The sequence below is a fragment of the Taudactylus pleione genome, unplaced genomic scaffold, assembly GCF_031769625.1.
Source record: "Taudactylus pleione unplaced genomic scaffold, aTauple2 ptg001017l, whole genome shotgun sequence".
Taxonomy (NCBI): Eukaryota; Metazoa; Chordata; class Amphibia; order Anura; family Myobatrachidae; genus Taudactylus; species Taudactylus pleione.
The window spans coordinates 2,459,392-2,474,983 of NW_028285418.1; the positions used below are offsets into that span (position 1 = coordinate 2,459,392).

Consider the following 15,592-nt stretch of genomic DNA (forward strand, 5'->3'; position numbering starts at 1 on the left):
TATTCACACATGGACGAGTAGGCATTTTAATACATTTCCGTATATTAATATACATTTAATCTGATACAAGAGCCAATAGAAAACAAACCATTTATCGGTGGTCTACGTGTAAACAGTACAAGTTTGTAAGGCACATATTGCATTAAATCACAAATGTATAGGATGAGACACAATTTTGGCCAGCGCGGAACTGGTGCAAAATTCAAAGACATTATATTGAGTGGAAATTCCCGCGCACCCATCGGCAACGCAAGGACCACCTCTAAACATGCTCCCTTTCCAGACCTTTACCTCAGGGCAATAACTCTGCCCCACACAATAAGAGAGGGTCATTACAATACGTATTGAAGTATAAAATCTCAAATAGAGGATTAGAATGAATGCAGTGATTTTAGAATCAGAAGGATAAAAAAAAAAAAGCCATACAAATACTGCTGGGTTTACCTGAATTTATGGCTGATATTAGTCACCAGTGTGAGGGCGAGTGTATCGTGTCACTTGTGCGCTATTTTTTACATTGGGCAAAGTACAGCGGAAAATAAGCAAATGGTGTAAATGTAAACTACGGGATAAGCAATGATCTGTGTCAGTTATTAGCTGGGACACAATTGTAATCCTATTATGTCCTACTATGCGGCAAGATGCACTCCTAATGTAGCAGTAACAGGGCTTTATGGTGCTCTGTGCCAGCCATGCCCCCTAACCGCATGACGTCATGCCAAGGGGCTGGGCAGGACCACCGGAGTATCCCTGGGTGCTGTACAGGCTGCTAACTACATGTCAGGAGCGCCCAAAGGACACTTTTGGTGACGCTGAAGCAGTGACAATGACTGAACGGCACCATGCTAGCCAAATGCGGGGACCGTGAGCCAGCAGCACCGCTCGCACACCCGTAGTTATGCCGCCAATTTCAAATATGTGCCCTTCCCCAGCACCTTTACCTCAAAAATACTAAGGGGGGGAATTTATTTAAGTTTGGACATCGCCTGCATCTATGAAAATTTGCTTTGCTGAAGAGAGAGAGTGATAATTCATCTGACTGGCAAATTGCGCTCTCCCTCCTCGGAATCGGTATGCAATGCTGCCGGATCAAATACCAACAGCGGCAGCCTGTTGGGTCGAAATCCAGACAGGGAAAGGTAAGTAAGCTTACCATCCCCTCCCTCTCCCCCCCCTCCTATAGCGGTGCCTAACCTCCCCTCTTAGTGCCTAACCCTAACCTCCCTCCAGAGGTGCCTATACCTAACCCCCCCCCTCCCTGCACCCTAAACCTAACCCTACCGGGGGGGGGTGCCTAACCCTACCCTTCCCCCCCCTAGTGCCTAACTCTAACCCACCCCTTCCCTAGCCTTCCCTGGGGGGTGCCTAACCCTAAGTCCCCGCGGTTGTCCCTAAACCTAACCCCCCCATCCCCAGGTTAAGTGTGCTACTTACCCGTCAGAGGATGATCGGGATGGCAGGGGTTGGTCTACCGGCATCAAGATTAAGATAGGTATCGGCATTTCAACGACTATTTTAAGTCTCTTGTCGGGATTTAGACCGGTGGCATCGCGTGCGCCGGTCTATTGACTACATCCCGCGCCAGTCATTTCCTCCCAGCAGCACATGGGACTCTTAAAAAAAAAAAATGCACAGTGCGGTGGCAGCGACAGCTGCCGGAACGGTCAGTGCCAATGACCGTTCATACATTTGCGCACTATCATGAAGATAGGAGCTCCGACATAACGTGTGCTGATACCAATTAACCCCATAATGACGGTTAATACATCTACCCCAATGTACCAACCAATCAGTTCCTGTAAATTTTTTACGCATAGCCTGTAAAATGAGAGCTAGGAGCTGATTGGTTAGTACTTTATCTCTCTCCAAGCTTTCATGAATCTCCCCCTAAGAGCCCTACTCCCCAAAATGACATCTCCCTTTTGCGCAGCTCCACAAGACTTATGCACCTGGCAAGGAACGTTTTTACTTCATCCAACTCTCTGTTAACCCCTGTTCCTCTGGACATGCTGCCATCTTGCTCCTTGGCAGAGATCTAGCTCCATCCCGGGAATTTTGCTCTGTGTCTTGTCCATTTCGCACTCTGTGATTTCATTGGTCCTAGTGATCGGACCGGCTGCATTGCCGACATTTCTATAGCCTGACAGGTGCACTACCACTCCCAGTAGCTTCCAGGGCAGTGTAGAAAACCTCTGGTTATACATTTTAGGATCATCTACACCTCACAAAGTCCTAAAATGTTCTTAATACAATGTTATTTGACATTTTATCAATATCGGATTTTATTTAGTCATTGTTTGAGGTACACAGATATATATATATATTACATATTGCACTCACTGCTGCCATTAGGCAAATCTACATCACATTACCCGAGGACAGACAGAGAATTATAAAAATCAAGTTATATTTTAAAGGAAAACAGGAATAGATAGACCTCTTTCCAAAGCAGCTATATAGATCTATATATATAGATCTCGATCTCTCTCTCTTCCTTTTTTTCCATTAGTGTCCTTTAATAAGTAGCCTGTTGCCTTTAGAAGTCACAAGTATGTGCGATATGAGAATAGAAGAAAATAATTAAGATTGTACCATAGGATGTGTATAAGACTGTAGCTTCCAGGTGGGGATTGCACGAGCCGCTAGAATTAAAAAAAATAAAACTCTATTTCCTCTTTCTGCGATCTCGGGGGGGTTCCCTACCACGACCATAGCAACGTTACACATAGAAGAGAGGTATAAAATATATTCACCAACGACATCTACAAATTCTTACTATACACAATATAAAAATGTTGTTTAAAAACTGATTGTCACTGAGAACAAACGACTGAAGACTTGTCTCGCTGAAGTCCTACGTTACGAGCGGTGGCGATCACACCTGGCGCTGGAAGGACAGGGCGATGTATTGCTAATTTCCTACATTAATGATGCATACACACGGGACTATTTTCCTGAACGATAACGATATCTTTGAACGATATATCGTTCATTTTTAGGCAGTGAACGATCGGACAACGATGTTCGTTCCCGCATGGACGATAAAGATATCTTTCATCGTCCATGCATGCAGGCCAACTTGGACGATATCGTCAATTTTCCCTGTTCAGAGATGTGGCAGGATGACTCACTGTAAGATATCTTTGAAAGATCTTTGAACGATATCTATGAACGATATCTTTCAAGTCGTTGGTGGTACAGATCGTACCGTGTGTACGCACCTTAAGACATACTGTACGGTCACAGGTCTATTAACACAAATCCGGTTTCTCCGTAGCATCCGAGATCCTGCGAGGGTGCTGCGGTCAGAGAGCGAGATCCTCATGTCGACTTTCTGCCATTCATCAGTATTTCCTTTTCTAGCAGACCCCGGTTGCGGTGACTGAGCCGCTTGACAAAGGTGCCGGGGATTAGAGCAACAAGCGCTATGGCGAGCAACTTCAGTAATGTTCCCCAGGAAAACATGGAGTCTAGAGATTTGATCTCCGACAAAATGGAGCCTGTCTGGACGCAGATGAAGTTATAAGGCAGGAGACCTATGTGGGGGGGAGGGCAAGACAACATTACCGCTTGGTTCTTGGCGCGGCGGGTGTTACATTGAACTGCCAACGTGTAAAACAGAAAGTGTGTTTGCTTACCGATTAGGACTGAGAAGAAGAACTGTCCCACGGGGATGTTGAGGATTGGCGAGGAGAGATTCAGGAACCAGTTCGGCGTCATGGGGAATAGACGCAGGAAAAGGAGAAAAAAGAACAACCCGCTACGGTTCTCTTCAATCTACGTAAAGACACAAATGTTAGCAAGTGACTATGTAGAGAAATCATTTTATAAATGTTATCAGTTGATGGCACTTTCAGAAGTGTAGATGGAGCTATTTTTATTTTCATTTCAACATCTCCTTGTCAGAACCCCACCAGCCAGATCTATTCCCGGATATGTCATCTCTCGGCAAGGAAGCTGCATTATGCAGAGACGACCTGTTGCATCGAGATTTCACTGCAGAATACGTTCTAACAAACACTCAGGGGGAGATGTATCAAACCTTCTATGGAGTGGAAACGAGGACTAGTGCACAAGTTACCTGTAGCAACCAATCCGCTACTACTGCAACCTATCATTTTATAGAATGTACTTCTATATGCTACCTCAAAGCGGATTGGTCGCTATGTGTAACTTCTCTACCGGTGCACGTTTGATACATCTCACCCTCAGTATTGTGCACTAGTCCTATGAACTGCTAGTTTATTTTTTATTTAAAAAAAATATATAATCTTTGGAAGACGCCCAGGTTTTCAAATACGCGTTTCGATTTAAACAATTTTACCCAAAATCAGAAAAATTCAACTGGCTGCACTCCACAATGTTCTGCGGATATCATATATAACAGGGGTCAGGGAACTTTTTTACCTTTTACCCCAAAATATATTTAGATACGCCGACGTTACCCCCTTGATTTGAAAGGAAGGAAATCATATAGTAGTGCCCCCATATAATGCCCCTGTAGTAGTGCCCCCATATAATGCCCATGTAGAAGTGCTCCCATATAGTGCCCTGTAGTAGTGCCCCCATATAATGCCCCTGCAGTAGTGCCCCCATATAGTGACCCTGTAATAGTGCCCCCATATAATGCCCCTGTAGTAGTGCCCCCATAGTTATTCCCCTGTAGTAGTGCCCCCATATAATGCCCCTGTAGTAGTGCCCCCATAGTTATTCCCCTGTAGTAGTGCCCCCATATAATGCCCCTGTCGTAGTGCCCCCATAGTTATTCCCCTGTAGTAGTGCCCCCATATAATGCCCCTGTAGTAGTGCCCCCATAGTTATTCCCCTGTAGTAGTGCCCCCATATAATGCCCCTGTAGTAGTGCCCTCATATAATGCCCCTTTAGTGCCGCTTGTACAAAAAAAAAAAAAAAAATTTACCTTAATCCCTGCTCCTGCATCCGTCGCCGTCCTGTCCGCCCGGCTGCTCCTCGGAACTATGGTAGAGACGTCATGACGTCTCTCCCATAGTGCACATGGAAAGAGCTGGAAGCTGGAGTTCAGAAGAGAACTCCAGCCTCCAGCTAACGCGGCGCTGCAGGGAAGGGGCCGGGCGCCCGCTGGTAATAACATCTCAGCGGGCGTCCAGCTTAGAGCCTCCCTACGGCACAGCTGGGCATGCATATGAATCATTCTATGCATGCCCGGCTGTCCGTCCATTACCCCCAGGAATTTCATTTTTACCCCATGTGTAATTTACCCCTATTCCCCAACCACTGGTATATATATATATAGTGCTGCTAGAAAGTTTGTGAATCCTTTAGAATTTGAACTTCTGCACAAATGTGCTCAGACCTTCATCTAAGTCATACAATTAGAAAAGAGAACACAATGAAATGAGACAACACATGAAGCGATAAACTTTTTAATCATTTGTTGAGCAACAAGCGTTATGGGTAAAACCATGCTGCATTGCAGGTGGGGCAGATGTAAAAGGAGCAGAGAGAGTTAAGGGGCCCATACACTAGCGATGGTTCGACGCATTCCTGCAACCCAGCATCTATGGATCGGTACGGATTTGCCAATCACGATCAAAATATGATTGTGATTTGCAACTCGTGAAATTTAACATGGAGTATTTCACTGATTCTCCGACGGATGGTGGAGCATTGATGGCCGATGTTTCCGATTCGATCGCAGGATCGCGCAACCTGTCGGTAGGTGTATGAGGGCCTTTAGATGTGGGTGGTATGTGTCCTAGCTGAAATATAAATTGCAGTGCAGAAATAAAGCTGTACAGCATGTGTGGGCTACATGCAACAGCGGCCAGTATTTATCCTGCATGCAAACATAATAAATGTACTCACTGAAATGGCGCCAGTGCCTGCAACACGCAGGCTATTACAGTTATCTGCTTACACTATTCATGGACAGCCATTGGGGTGGCTAAGTACCATCTAGCACGAGTAGTTACCTTAGTCTGCAGCATGGAGATCTTCCCGGGGAAATACGTGACAACGATCTGCTTGCCGAATGCCTGAGAGAGCAGGTAGCAGCACGTGGCACCCAGGGAGGTGAGTGTGCAGCAGAGGAACAGGCCAAGCCAGGGACCAAACAGGGCTCCACCGAGCAAGTTCTGCAGGGACACAGGATAGGATTACTGGAGATCTAGAACTGAGGTTCTCTGTACACATAAACTGTACACAACCGCTGTAAGGAAGGTCTAGAGTGGGACTCCTCCTGCACCGCTGTAAGGAAGGTCTCGAGTGGGACTCCTCCTGCACCGCTGTAAGGAAGGTCTCGAGTGGGACTCCTCCTGCACCGCTGTAAGGAAGGTCTCGAGTGGGACTCCTCCTGCACCGCTGTAAGGAAGGTCTCGAGTGGGACTCCTCCTGCACCGCTGTAAGGAAGGTCTCGAGTGGGACTCCTCCTGCACCGCTGTAAGGAAGGTCTCGAGTGGGACTCCTCCTGCACCGCTGTAAGGAAGGTCTCGAGTGGGACTCCTCCTGCACCGCTGTAAGGAAGGTCTCGAGTGGGACTCCTCCTGCACCGCTGTAAGGAAGGTCTCGAGTGGGACTCCTCCTGCACCGCTGTAAGGAAGGTCTCGAGTGGGACTCCTCCTGCACCGCTGTAAGGAAGGTCTCGAGTGGGACTCCTCCTGCACCGCTGTAAGGAAGGTCTCGAGTGGGACTCCTCCTGCACCGCTGTAAGGAAGGTCTCGAGTGGGACTCCTCCTGCACCGCTGTAAGGAAGGTCTCGAGTGGGACTCCTCCTGCACCGCTGTAAGGAAGGTCTCGAGTGGGACTCCTCCTGCACCGCTGTAAGGAAGGTCTCGAGTGGGACTCCTCCTGCACCGCTGTAAGGAAGGTCTCGAGTGGGACTCCTCCTGCACCGCTGTAAGGAAGGTCTCGAGTGGGACTCCTCCTGCACCGCTGTAAGGAAGGTCTCGAGTGGGACTCCTCCTGCACCGCTGTAAGCAAAGGTCTCGAGTGGGACTCCTCCTGCACCGCTGTAAGCAAAGGTCTCGAGTGGGACTCCTCCTGCACCGCTGTAAGGAAGGTCTCGAGTGGGACTCCTCCTGCACCGCTGTAAGCAAAGGTCTCGAGTGGGACTCCTCCTGCACCGCTGTAAGGAAGGTCTCGAGTGGGACTCCTCCTGCACCGCTGTAAGGAAGGTCTCGAGTGGGACTCCTCCTGCACCGCTGTAAGCAAAGGTCTCGAGTGGGACTCCTCCTGCACCGCTGTAAGCAAAGGTCTCGAGTGGGACTCCTCCTGCACCGCTGTAAGCAAAGGTCTCGAGTGGGACTCCTCCTGCACCGCTGTAAGCAAAGGTCTCGAGTGGGACTCCTCCTGCACCGCTGTAAGGAAGGTCTCGAGTGGGACTCCTCCTGCACCGCTGTAAGGAAGGTCTCGAGTGGGACTCCTCCTGCACCGCTGTAAGGAAGGTCTCGAGTGGGACTCCTCCTGCACCGCTGTAAGGAAGGTCTCGAGTGGGACTCCTCCTGCACCGCTGTAAGCAAAGGTCTCGAGTGGGACTCCTCCTGCACCGCTGTAAGCAAAGGTCTCGAGTGGGACTCCTCCTGCACCGCTGTAAGCAAAGGTCTCGAGTGGGACTCCTCCTGCACCGCTGTAAGGAAGGTCTCGAGTGGGACTCCTCCTGCACCGCTGTAAGGAAGGTCTCGAGTGGGACTCCTCCTGCACCGCTGTAAGGAAGGTCTCGAGTGGGACTCCTCCTGCACCGCTGTAAGGAAGGTCTCGAGTGGGACTCCTCCTGCACCCACAAAAGGATTATATATAGTGACCTCCTACATCCCCCGGATGGTATATAGTGTGACTTCTCCTATACCCTAGAAGATATATAGCGCAACTCCTCCTACAATCTAGACATTATATAGTGCGACTCCACACCCCAGACAGTATACAGTATAGTGTGAGGACTCCTTCCCTTTGGTGTCTTGAGAAACTTGATGTTCTACAAAACATGCAGCAGGTGAGTTTGACCATTTCCGCTTTAATTCCATGACAGCCATAATGTATGGGACATATCCAAACAATATATAAAAGCAGAAGGTAAGACAAGTATAATCAACCACAAAAGTGCAAGTAAACTGCAGAAAACAAAACATTGAATTACTGCCATAAGGATATAATGTCTGGTAACGGTACGAAGAGATGAGCACTCAGCTGCCTGGCATAAATCATCTTCTTAGGCCTGAAACGCGCCTGAGGTCACCACCTCCCTTGTAGAATGCACCCTTATGGCATCCAGCACCTCACATCCCTACCTCTGGCCTCTGTTTACCGCCCTTATTCCTGACAGAGAGATAAAGCTGCTTAAAAGTGGCAGCAGCAAAACTGCTGACGATACTGCTTCCCGGCTTATAGCTCTTCATTCCACTGGGGAACCTTTATGAAAACCGATAGACAGACCGTTAACTGTAAATAAGATAGAAGGAAAATGTATACAAAACGTTCCTTTTCATAAAGGTATGCCCATATATTGTATACATTTTCCTTGTAATTCTATTTTATTTATAGCACCTAGTTTTGTGTTAATCAGTCTCTTTTTATTTTGTTATACTTAAACACTTTTGGGTGTGGTGACACCCGTCTGACCGATAGGTACTTATTAAGGCCGCTCTGCGCACATTTTGAGGATTAATCCAATTTTTAAGACCGGTAACTGTAACCCATAGCACCGAGATTCTGACATTCGTCCATTACATGCTGTAGTAATGCTTTTTTAAGAGTTTTCAGAAATTCTTTTCCCTGTGATGTATAATATTGTGTTAAATCCGATAGTTTCAATTACGGTCTATAAAGACATTCAGTCCACATACTCACTGCCTAGTAAACCACATTCAAAAGGAGTAAGACAACAAACAGAATACACTGAAGTGCCAAAAGTCATGGGCTAGCAGTATGTAAAGGGAATGGTAGGTGGCGTCACCGTAGTGTGACATCTTGGAAATTCCCAGACCTGCATCAGTTGTAAACTGACATCTCGTGAGTCAGTTTGAACACCGGCTAGGCTGCACATGGCAAGGAGACGTGAATTATCGGAATTCGAATGAGGCATGACAGTAGGTGCCTGACAGATGGGACATTCCATTTCCGAAGTTGCGTGGATCTACAGTGTCAAGTGTGTGCTGACAGTAACTCAGCATTCCTGCTAAGCTGTTTTAGCGGGGCGCTGCGCCGTGCCCTCCTTCCGGAGGGCAAAAAACACCCTGCCCTCACCGTGCAGCGCCCCGCTAAGACAGCCTGCGGGTGCCGTCTTCACCCGCAGGCCGCAGTCTCCCGCGGGTGGGGAAATGTGTGGCAACCCGGTCACCGCACATTTCCTACCTGTCAGCCGCGCTTGGGGGCTGCCCGGCGTGTCCGTAAGTGCCAGGCATGCCCCCAAGGGTTACGAAAAGGGGGAACGTCTTATAGACACACCCCCTTTTCAATTACCACGCCCCCTTTTCGGAAGTGCCCTCTCCAGCTCCGGCACTATGAATATACCAGCAGGACAATGCACCATAACATCGTACCCAAGTTGTCCAGAATTGGTGCAAGGAGCATTCTAGAGAGTTCTGACGAATGGTGTTGCCACCGGAAACAGTAGGATGATGTGGCCGGCGGTTCTAATCCCGACAGTGGCAGCCCAACAGAGGAGGAAATCACGATCGCCGTTCAGGTAAACTTTGGCTGCGTGCGAACGCATCTAGCGAGCAGGTTAGAATCAGGCACACAGTCCCTAAACAACTGCATAACATATAAATTATTAAACTTGTTAGACTTTTTTTTTTCCCTCTATGTTTATTAAAGTGTAGGCCTACGCACATGGGCCCTGATTCAGAGCCGGACGCTCTGACCAGAGCGCTCGCTCTGAATCAGGGCCCACCTCCATAAATATGGAGCGTCCTCCTGGACGCTCATATAGCTGTGGGTCACCACCCACAGCATATACGAGCGTGCAGGATGATGGTCGCGATGGTCTTGACCATCGCGACCATCGAAACTGCGAGCAAAAGCCTGCGGTTGAGTTTTTCAACCGCAAGGCCAGGAGTGATTTTGGCTCTATCAGAGCCAAAATCACTCCCACTGACATCACTAGTGATGTCAGTGGGGCCGGCTTCAGACGGTAGGCTGGCACGCCCCCGGCACGCCCACCAAAGGGCGCGTGCTGTCAATCAACATCGACAGCACGCCCCCTTTGATCAGACACTACGAGCAAAGGAAAGTCCTTCGCTCGTCGCGTCTCGCGCATGCGCACGACGGAGCTCCCTCCGTCGTGCGCATGCGCAGTGCAGACCATCGACCCACCTGCGAGCGGACAGCCGCTCGTGAGTGAGTCTGAATGAGGGCCATGGTCTGCTCTCCTTATACTTCAACGCAGTCTCACAAGTCTCCTTCTATAATGGCAGAGCAGACAGCAGACACACCTGAAGCAGAGTCAGGTGTGACACTAAGGTGGTAGCAGAGTGCTCGAGTACTATACAGAGCTCGGCAACCTACGGTGTCTCCCCAGATCCCTATCATAGTCACACTGAATTATCGGTTTTGTTTTCGGGGAGGCAGTGCGGCACAGGGATGACTGGGAAATGAATGAAGATCCTTACTGCAGGCAGCAGCGTGTAAACACCTTGGGCTGCAGGAGGTGGCACTCTGTGCAGCTGGATACTTGTCTTGTGATAGACATGTGAGTAAGACTGGTGAGGCAGCGGCCCTTTGCACTACAGAGCGGTGCAGGTATACTATGATGGGAGTTTACCCGGTATTGGGGATGCTACACATTATTACTCAGTGGATTGTTTTACCAGAAAGCTGGATCCCGGGATGGCGAAGCTTTGCTTGTACAGGTATGCGCTACAGAACAGGAGTGTGACATACGTTTGGTGTTCCCTCTTATAGTCCTGTAAGAAGTCAGCCAAGTCACGTAGCTCATCCAGGTGGGAAGGAAACACCAAAGACCTGCGGCAGTAACAGAAGGAATAGCAAGATAAGGTCTCAGCAGATCGTTAAATAAAAATACAGGATACAAACAATAAAAATCAATAATTGCCATACAGTTGTGTTTGTGTGTGTAATATATATATTTGCACACACACATATTTATATACACACCACCAACACTCAATGATGAAGTCGGGCTGATGCTACTGAACGTTAAAATGTGGTGGGTTGTACCTCTGCTGCTGGCGATATTGGCATATTGCTTCCTTCATCTGTTAAAATTGAGGGACTAAATATAATGTTTACTAATTTTTAGATGCGATAGAAATTATAAGGAAAATATGGTCTTTAGTAGTTATATAAACAGCTCAAAACTAGTCTTTTAGTCATTTAAAAACAATAATCCATAAAAAGATAACAAGGTAAAGGTGCAGCATGAAATCCACCTTTCTGCTAATGCGAGTATTTATCATTTAAGATAGAACCAATTATATGTATCATGTGATATTTTAACAATTATCCACTATACAATTTTCTGTCAGATATCTGTGAAATCTGGCTGGTTACGAATGCTGGGCATACACTATACAATTATCTGTCAGATACCTGTCCAATCTGTCTGGTTGGAATGAAAACCTGCTAAATGTATGGGAGCAAATGACAATCGTCCATTTGCTCACAAACACTGGAAAACAGTTGTTCAGACAAATTGGTTAAAACACACACATTTAACCAATTAGAACAATTTTTTTTGTCTTTTTTTTAAGTGTTTAAAACCATATGATCGACTGTCATTTGCTCCCATACATTACCAGGTTTTCATTCCAACCAGCCAGATTGGACAGATATCTGACAGATAATTGTATAGTGTATGCCCAGCATTTGTAATTTATATCATATTAGGCCTCCTGACAGCTTATGAGTGTGTACATTTGTCTGACATCATCAGAGGCATAAAAGATGGTTATGATAACCAAAGACATGATAAACGCTACTTATTACAGCTGTCAATGACTTAATAGCAGTGGTTTTTGTGAGGGTACTCATGGATCGTGTTCATTCTAGCACCCTGCACGTAATCAGTGATAAGGGCATAGTTTCATTTTGAAGGGTTGAGGTGCCCACACACATACCGACTTGCTCCCAATCAGCCGATGTACACGATTTCCCCTGAACTCTCCCCAGGCAGTCGTGGTCACGATTTGGAGTTAAAAATGTCCAATCTGACTTAAGATCTATCTTGCAGCCAGTGCATTGTATCCCAGATTGGCTAATCTGCCCTACAGCACGGCAGATCTGAAGATGCGAGCTATGACGAGCGGGGACGAACATCGGCATCGTGATCAAGAGTAGAAACTCACGATTTGGCCATTTTTTACATGATCTGTCGTCACGATTCGTCAAAATCGGCCAGATTGGATGAAAAGTCGGTATGTGTGTGGGCACCTTAACACTTTAGACGTGATGTATTACTATAGCTACAGCGATACGTCAGGTATAAAATGTTGCTCTTCAAAATTAGAATATGCCCTCCTCACTGATTACATACATACAGGGTGTTAGAATGAAGACTTATGGTGCATACACACGATCAGATTTTTCCTTCAGATATGAACGATAACGATTTAAAAATCGTTCAGTCGTTCATATCTGATGGAAAATCGTTCATATCTGACATGCCTGAACGATGGACGATCAACGATGCGCGTTCCCGTTTGTCAGATAACGATATCTGACATCTGATGGGTTTGCAGTCAGACTTGGACGATTCCATTCATTTTAATGTAGTCAAAAATCGTTCAATCGTTCAAATCGTTCAAAACTTTGGTCAAATCGTTCAAATCGTTTAATCGTTCAATCGTTCATCTGACAAATCTGACAAGTCTGACAAATCTGACCGTGTGTACGCTCCATAAAGCTGCATACACACACAACGATTTTGTTACCAACAATTTTATGAACGATTTTCTGTCAGAAATTTTAAAGTGTAATGAACGATTTTTATGAACTACAAACGATTTTTGCATATTCCCTAAATGAAAATCGTTCAGTTGACAAGTCTGACTGAACTACAAACGTGAACGCGCATGAACGATAATCGTTCATTGTTTGACTCAGAAAGTGAACGATTTTTTCAAACGATTTTCGTTAAACGATATCGTTTAACGATAATCATTCAAAAATCGTTGTGTGTGTATGCAGCTTAAGGGATACATATTACTAGTTCTCGCAGCAAGAAGAAATCATGTCATAAATGAATATAATATAAGTATCTGCACCATTAGCTATAGTATTGAAGATACTATCCATGTTGTATCAACTTATACCCTTAGGTGAGTACTGGCACCTTTTTCATAGAAAGAGCACTGCTTAAATGTAGAATATATATATATATAATTAATTGCTTCTTTTTAAAAAAATAAATATCGCCGTTTCATTTCTGAATGATCCAATGCCCTATAATTAGCAGGAGTCCATGCAATAGTCAGTTTATCTCGCACCATGTAAACTTTTGTCCCACTCCCCCCCTTCGGCCCTTCTGTACTCAACACGTAATTTGCTATCTGATTTCACACACACGCTCCTACTAAACTTAGCTTGGGCTATGCCCCGCCGCGTTACCTGCAGGGCTTCCAAGTCCAGCGTTAAACACGTCATCTGATACATTTATTTCGGGGAGATCTGTGGTGTAAACAATCCCACGTATCCATCCCGAAAATAAAAGGGACTTCTCATAGTGCCGGATTAAATTCACTATTCTTCTGCGGCTGATGGGAACTAGATACGACTCGCTCAATATAAAATAAAATTAAATTTTTAGTTCTATGTTACTGACAAACCCACTTCTGATACCAACAGTGCATTTTACTACTTATTAGGCTTATTGACATTAAACAATAGGAACTAGTTATTATTCTATGCACTGAATAAATCTCAGGTAGATGGAAGTGGACTTTGGCTGCAGTGATTGCATACCCAGCACTATAAGGGGGGTAATAATCTGCATTTCTACATAACATATGTTAGCAATAAGCATCTCACAAATGCAATGTACAGCTCAGCATCCATTCCCAGTGCTGTATGGAAGCAGCCTGCTGTAACTGCTACTGATGGTGCATTAATATAAATACTGGAATCTGCACCCCCCACTGCATGCACCCTACCACCACCCGGACCACATTCCCAGTGCACACCTCTCAGCCTTCTGTCCTTGGCCGGGGCGCAGCCTGGTGCTCAGGACATACAGGTAGAAGGTAGCACAGCCAAAGACCAGGAAGAATCCGGCCAGAGAGCGCATGGTGCCTGCCGGGGACACATCGGACAGCGGAGAGCCCGGAACACAGGTTACAGAGGCACTGTGTCCGGGGGAGCGCAAATAGAAAGGACCGGAAGTAAAGGGGTGGGATAGTTACTATGGTTACTAATATACAACATTGTTACTACTGTACTGCAGGCTGCAATAAGATACTTCTCATTTCACAGAGTGCATAGTACTCAGAACAGTTTTGGGAGTTTTATTTTTTTGCTATTTTTATTTTCCCAGTAAATTATGTAAATCAAAAAAATAATAAAATCCCATCCTTTCACTAGTGCAGCACATGGTTACTGCAATGCTAGCAAAATAAGTGCGAAAACCCATTATTATTTATTTATTACCAGCTATATATATAGCGCACACTCCTTTTGCAGGACTTTGCAGAGAATATTTGGCCATTCACATCAGTCCCTGCCACAGTGGAACTTACACTCTATATTCCCTATCACATGCTCACACACATAGACACTAGGGTTAATTTTTGTTGGGAGCCAATTAACCTACCAGTATATTTTTGGAATGTGGGAGGAAACCGGTGTACCTGAGGGAAACCCACGCAAGCACAGGGAGAACATACAAACTCCACACAGGGCCGTAGCGGGTATCCAGAGGCGTTACTAGGATTGGTGTCACCCGGTGCTGTAATGGACGGTGACACCCCCCCCCCTCCTCCACCAAAAAAATAAATACATTTGGGACCAAGGTACGCAGCTCCATGAACTCTTCCCCCTTACCAGTCCAGCAGTCACACTGTGCTCCTCACAGAATGCCAGGCCCGATATTCTGGGTTGCAGTGCTCAAAGTGGTCCTAGAGATGTGGTGGAACGACCCCCCCCCCCCTCCCCCGGCGATTTATCAATAAAAGGACAGCGTGCGCCTGAAAGAAAGGGACATGGTCATACAATACTATCCCCAATTAAAATGACGCCACACAGTAACACAATCTTATCCACATTACACTGCACATAGTGCTAGAGATTCACATTACACCATAAAGTAGTGTCCTTTATTTATGTTCTGACACACAGTAGTGCCCATTTTATACAATGACCACATTATTGACACTTATACACAATGCCCACAGTAGTAGTGCCCCTTATTCAATGCCCCCTGTAGTGCCCATTATGCAGTTCCCCCTTTAGTAATACCCCTTTATGCAATGACCCCTGTAGTTGTGCCCAATATGCAATGCTTCCTGTATTAGAACCCATTATGCAATGCCTCCTGTATTAGAGCCCCTTAGGCTGTGCCCCCAGTAGCTCCCCTTATGGAGTGCCCCTAGTAGTGCCCTTATACAGTACCCCAGTAGTGCCCCTTATACAGTACCCCAGTAGTGCCCCTTATACAGTACCCCAGTA

General features: G+C 46.3%; 1 protein-coding gene across 1 annotated transcript; it reads right to left on the reverse strand.

Annotated features, from left to right (window-relative positions):
• TMEM41A (transmembrane protein 41A) lies at window positions 1-14,288 on the reverse strand. Its single transcript, XM_088461105.1, has 5 exons — window positions 14,113-14,288; window positions 10,783-10,936; window positions 5,953-6,114; window positions 3,639-3,777; window positions 1-3,536 (listed from the first exon to the last, which is right to left on the reverse strand). The coding sequence occupies exons 1-5, from the start codon at window positions 14,214-14,216 to the stop codon at window positions 3,322-3,324; spliced, it is 774 nt and encodes a 257-aa protein (XP_088317231.1). The 5' UTR covers window positions 14,217-14,288; the 3' UTR covers window positions 1-3,321.
• Between the last annotated feature and the right edge of the window lie 1,304 nt (window positions 14,289-15,592).

Bases quoted from the DNA above. Each gene is read 5' to 3' on its own strand.
- TMEM41A (XM_088461105.1), bottom strand. From the start codon at position 14,216: ATGCGCTCTCTGGCCGGATTCTTCCTGGTCTTTGGCTGTGCTACCTTC. The intron at 6,115-10,782 runs GTAAAACAATCC...GTGTCCCTGCAG, and splicing joins TCCCGGGATCCAGCTTTCTG to AACTTGCTCGGTGGAGCCCT. The intron at 3,778-5,952 runs GTAACTACTCGT...GTCTTTACGTAG, and splicing joins TCTCCATGCTGCAGACTAAG to ATTGAAGAGAACCGTAGCGG.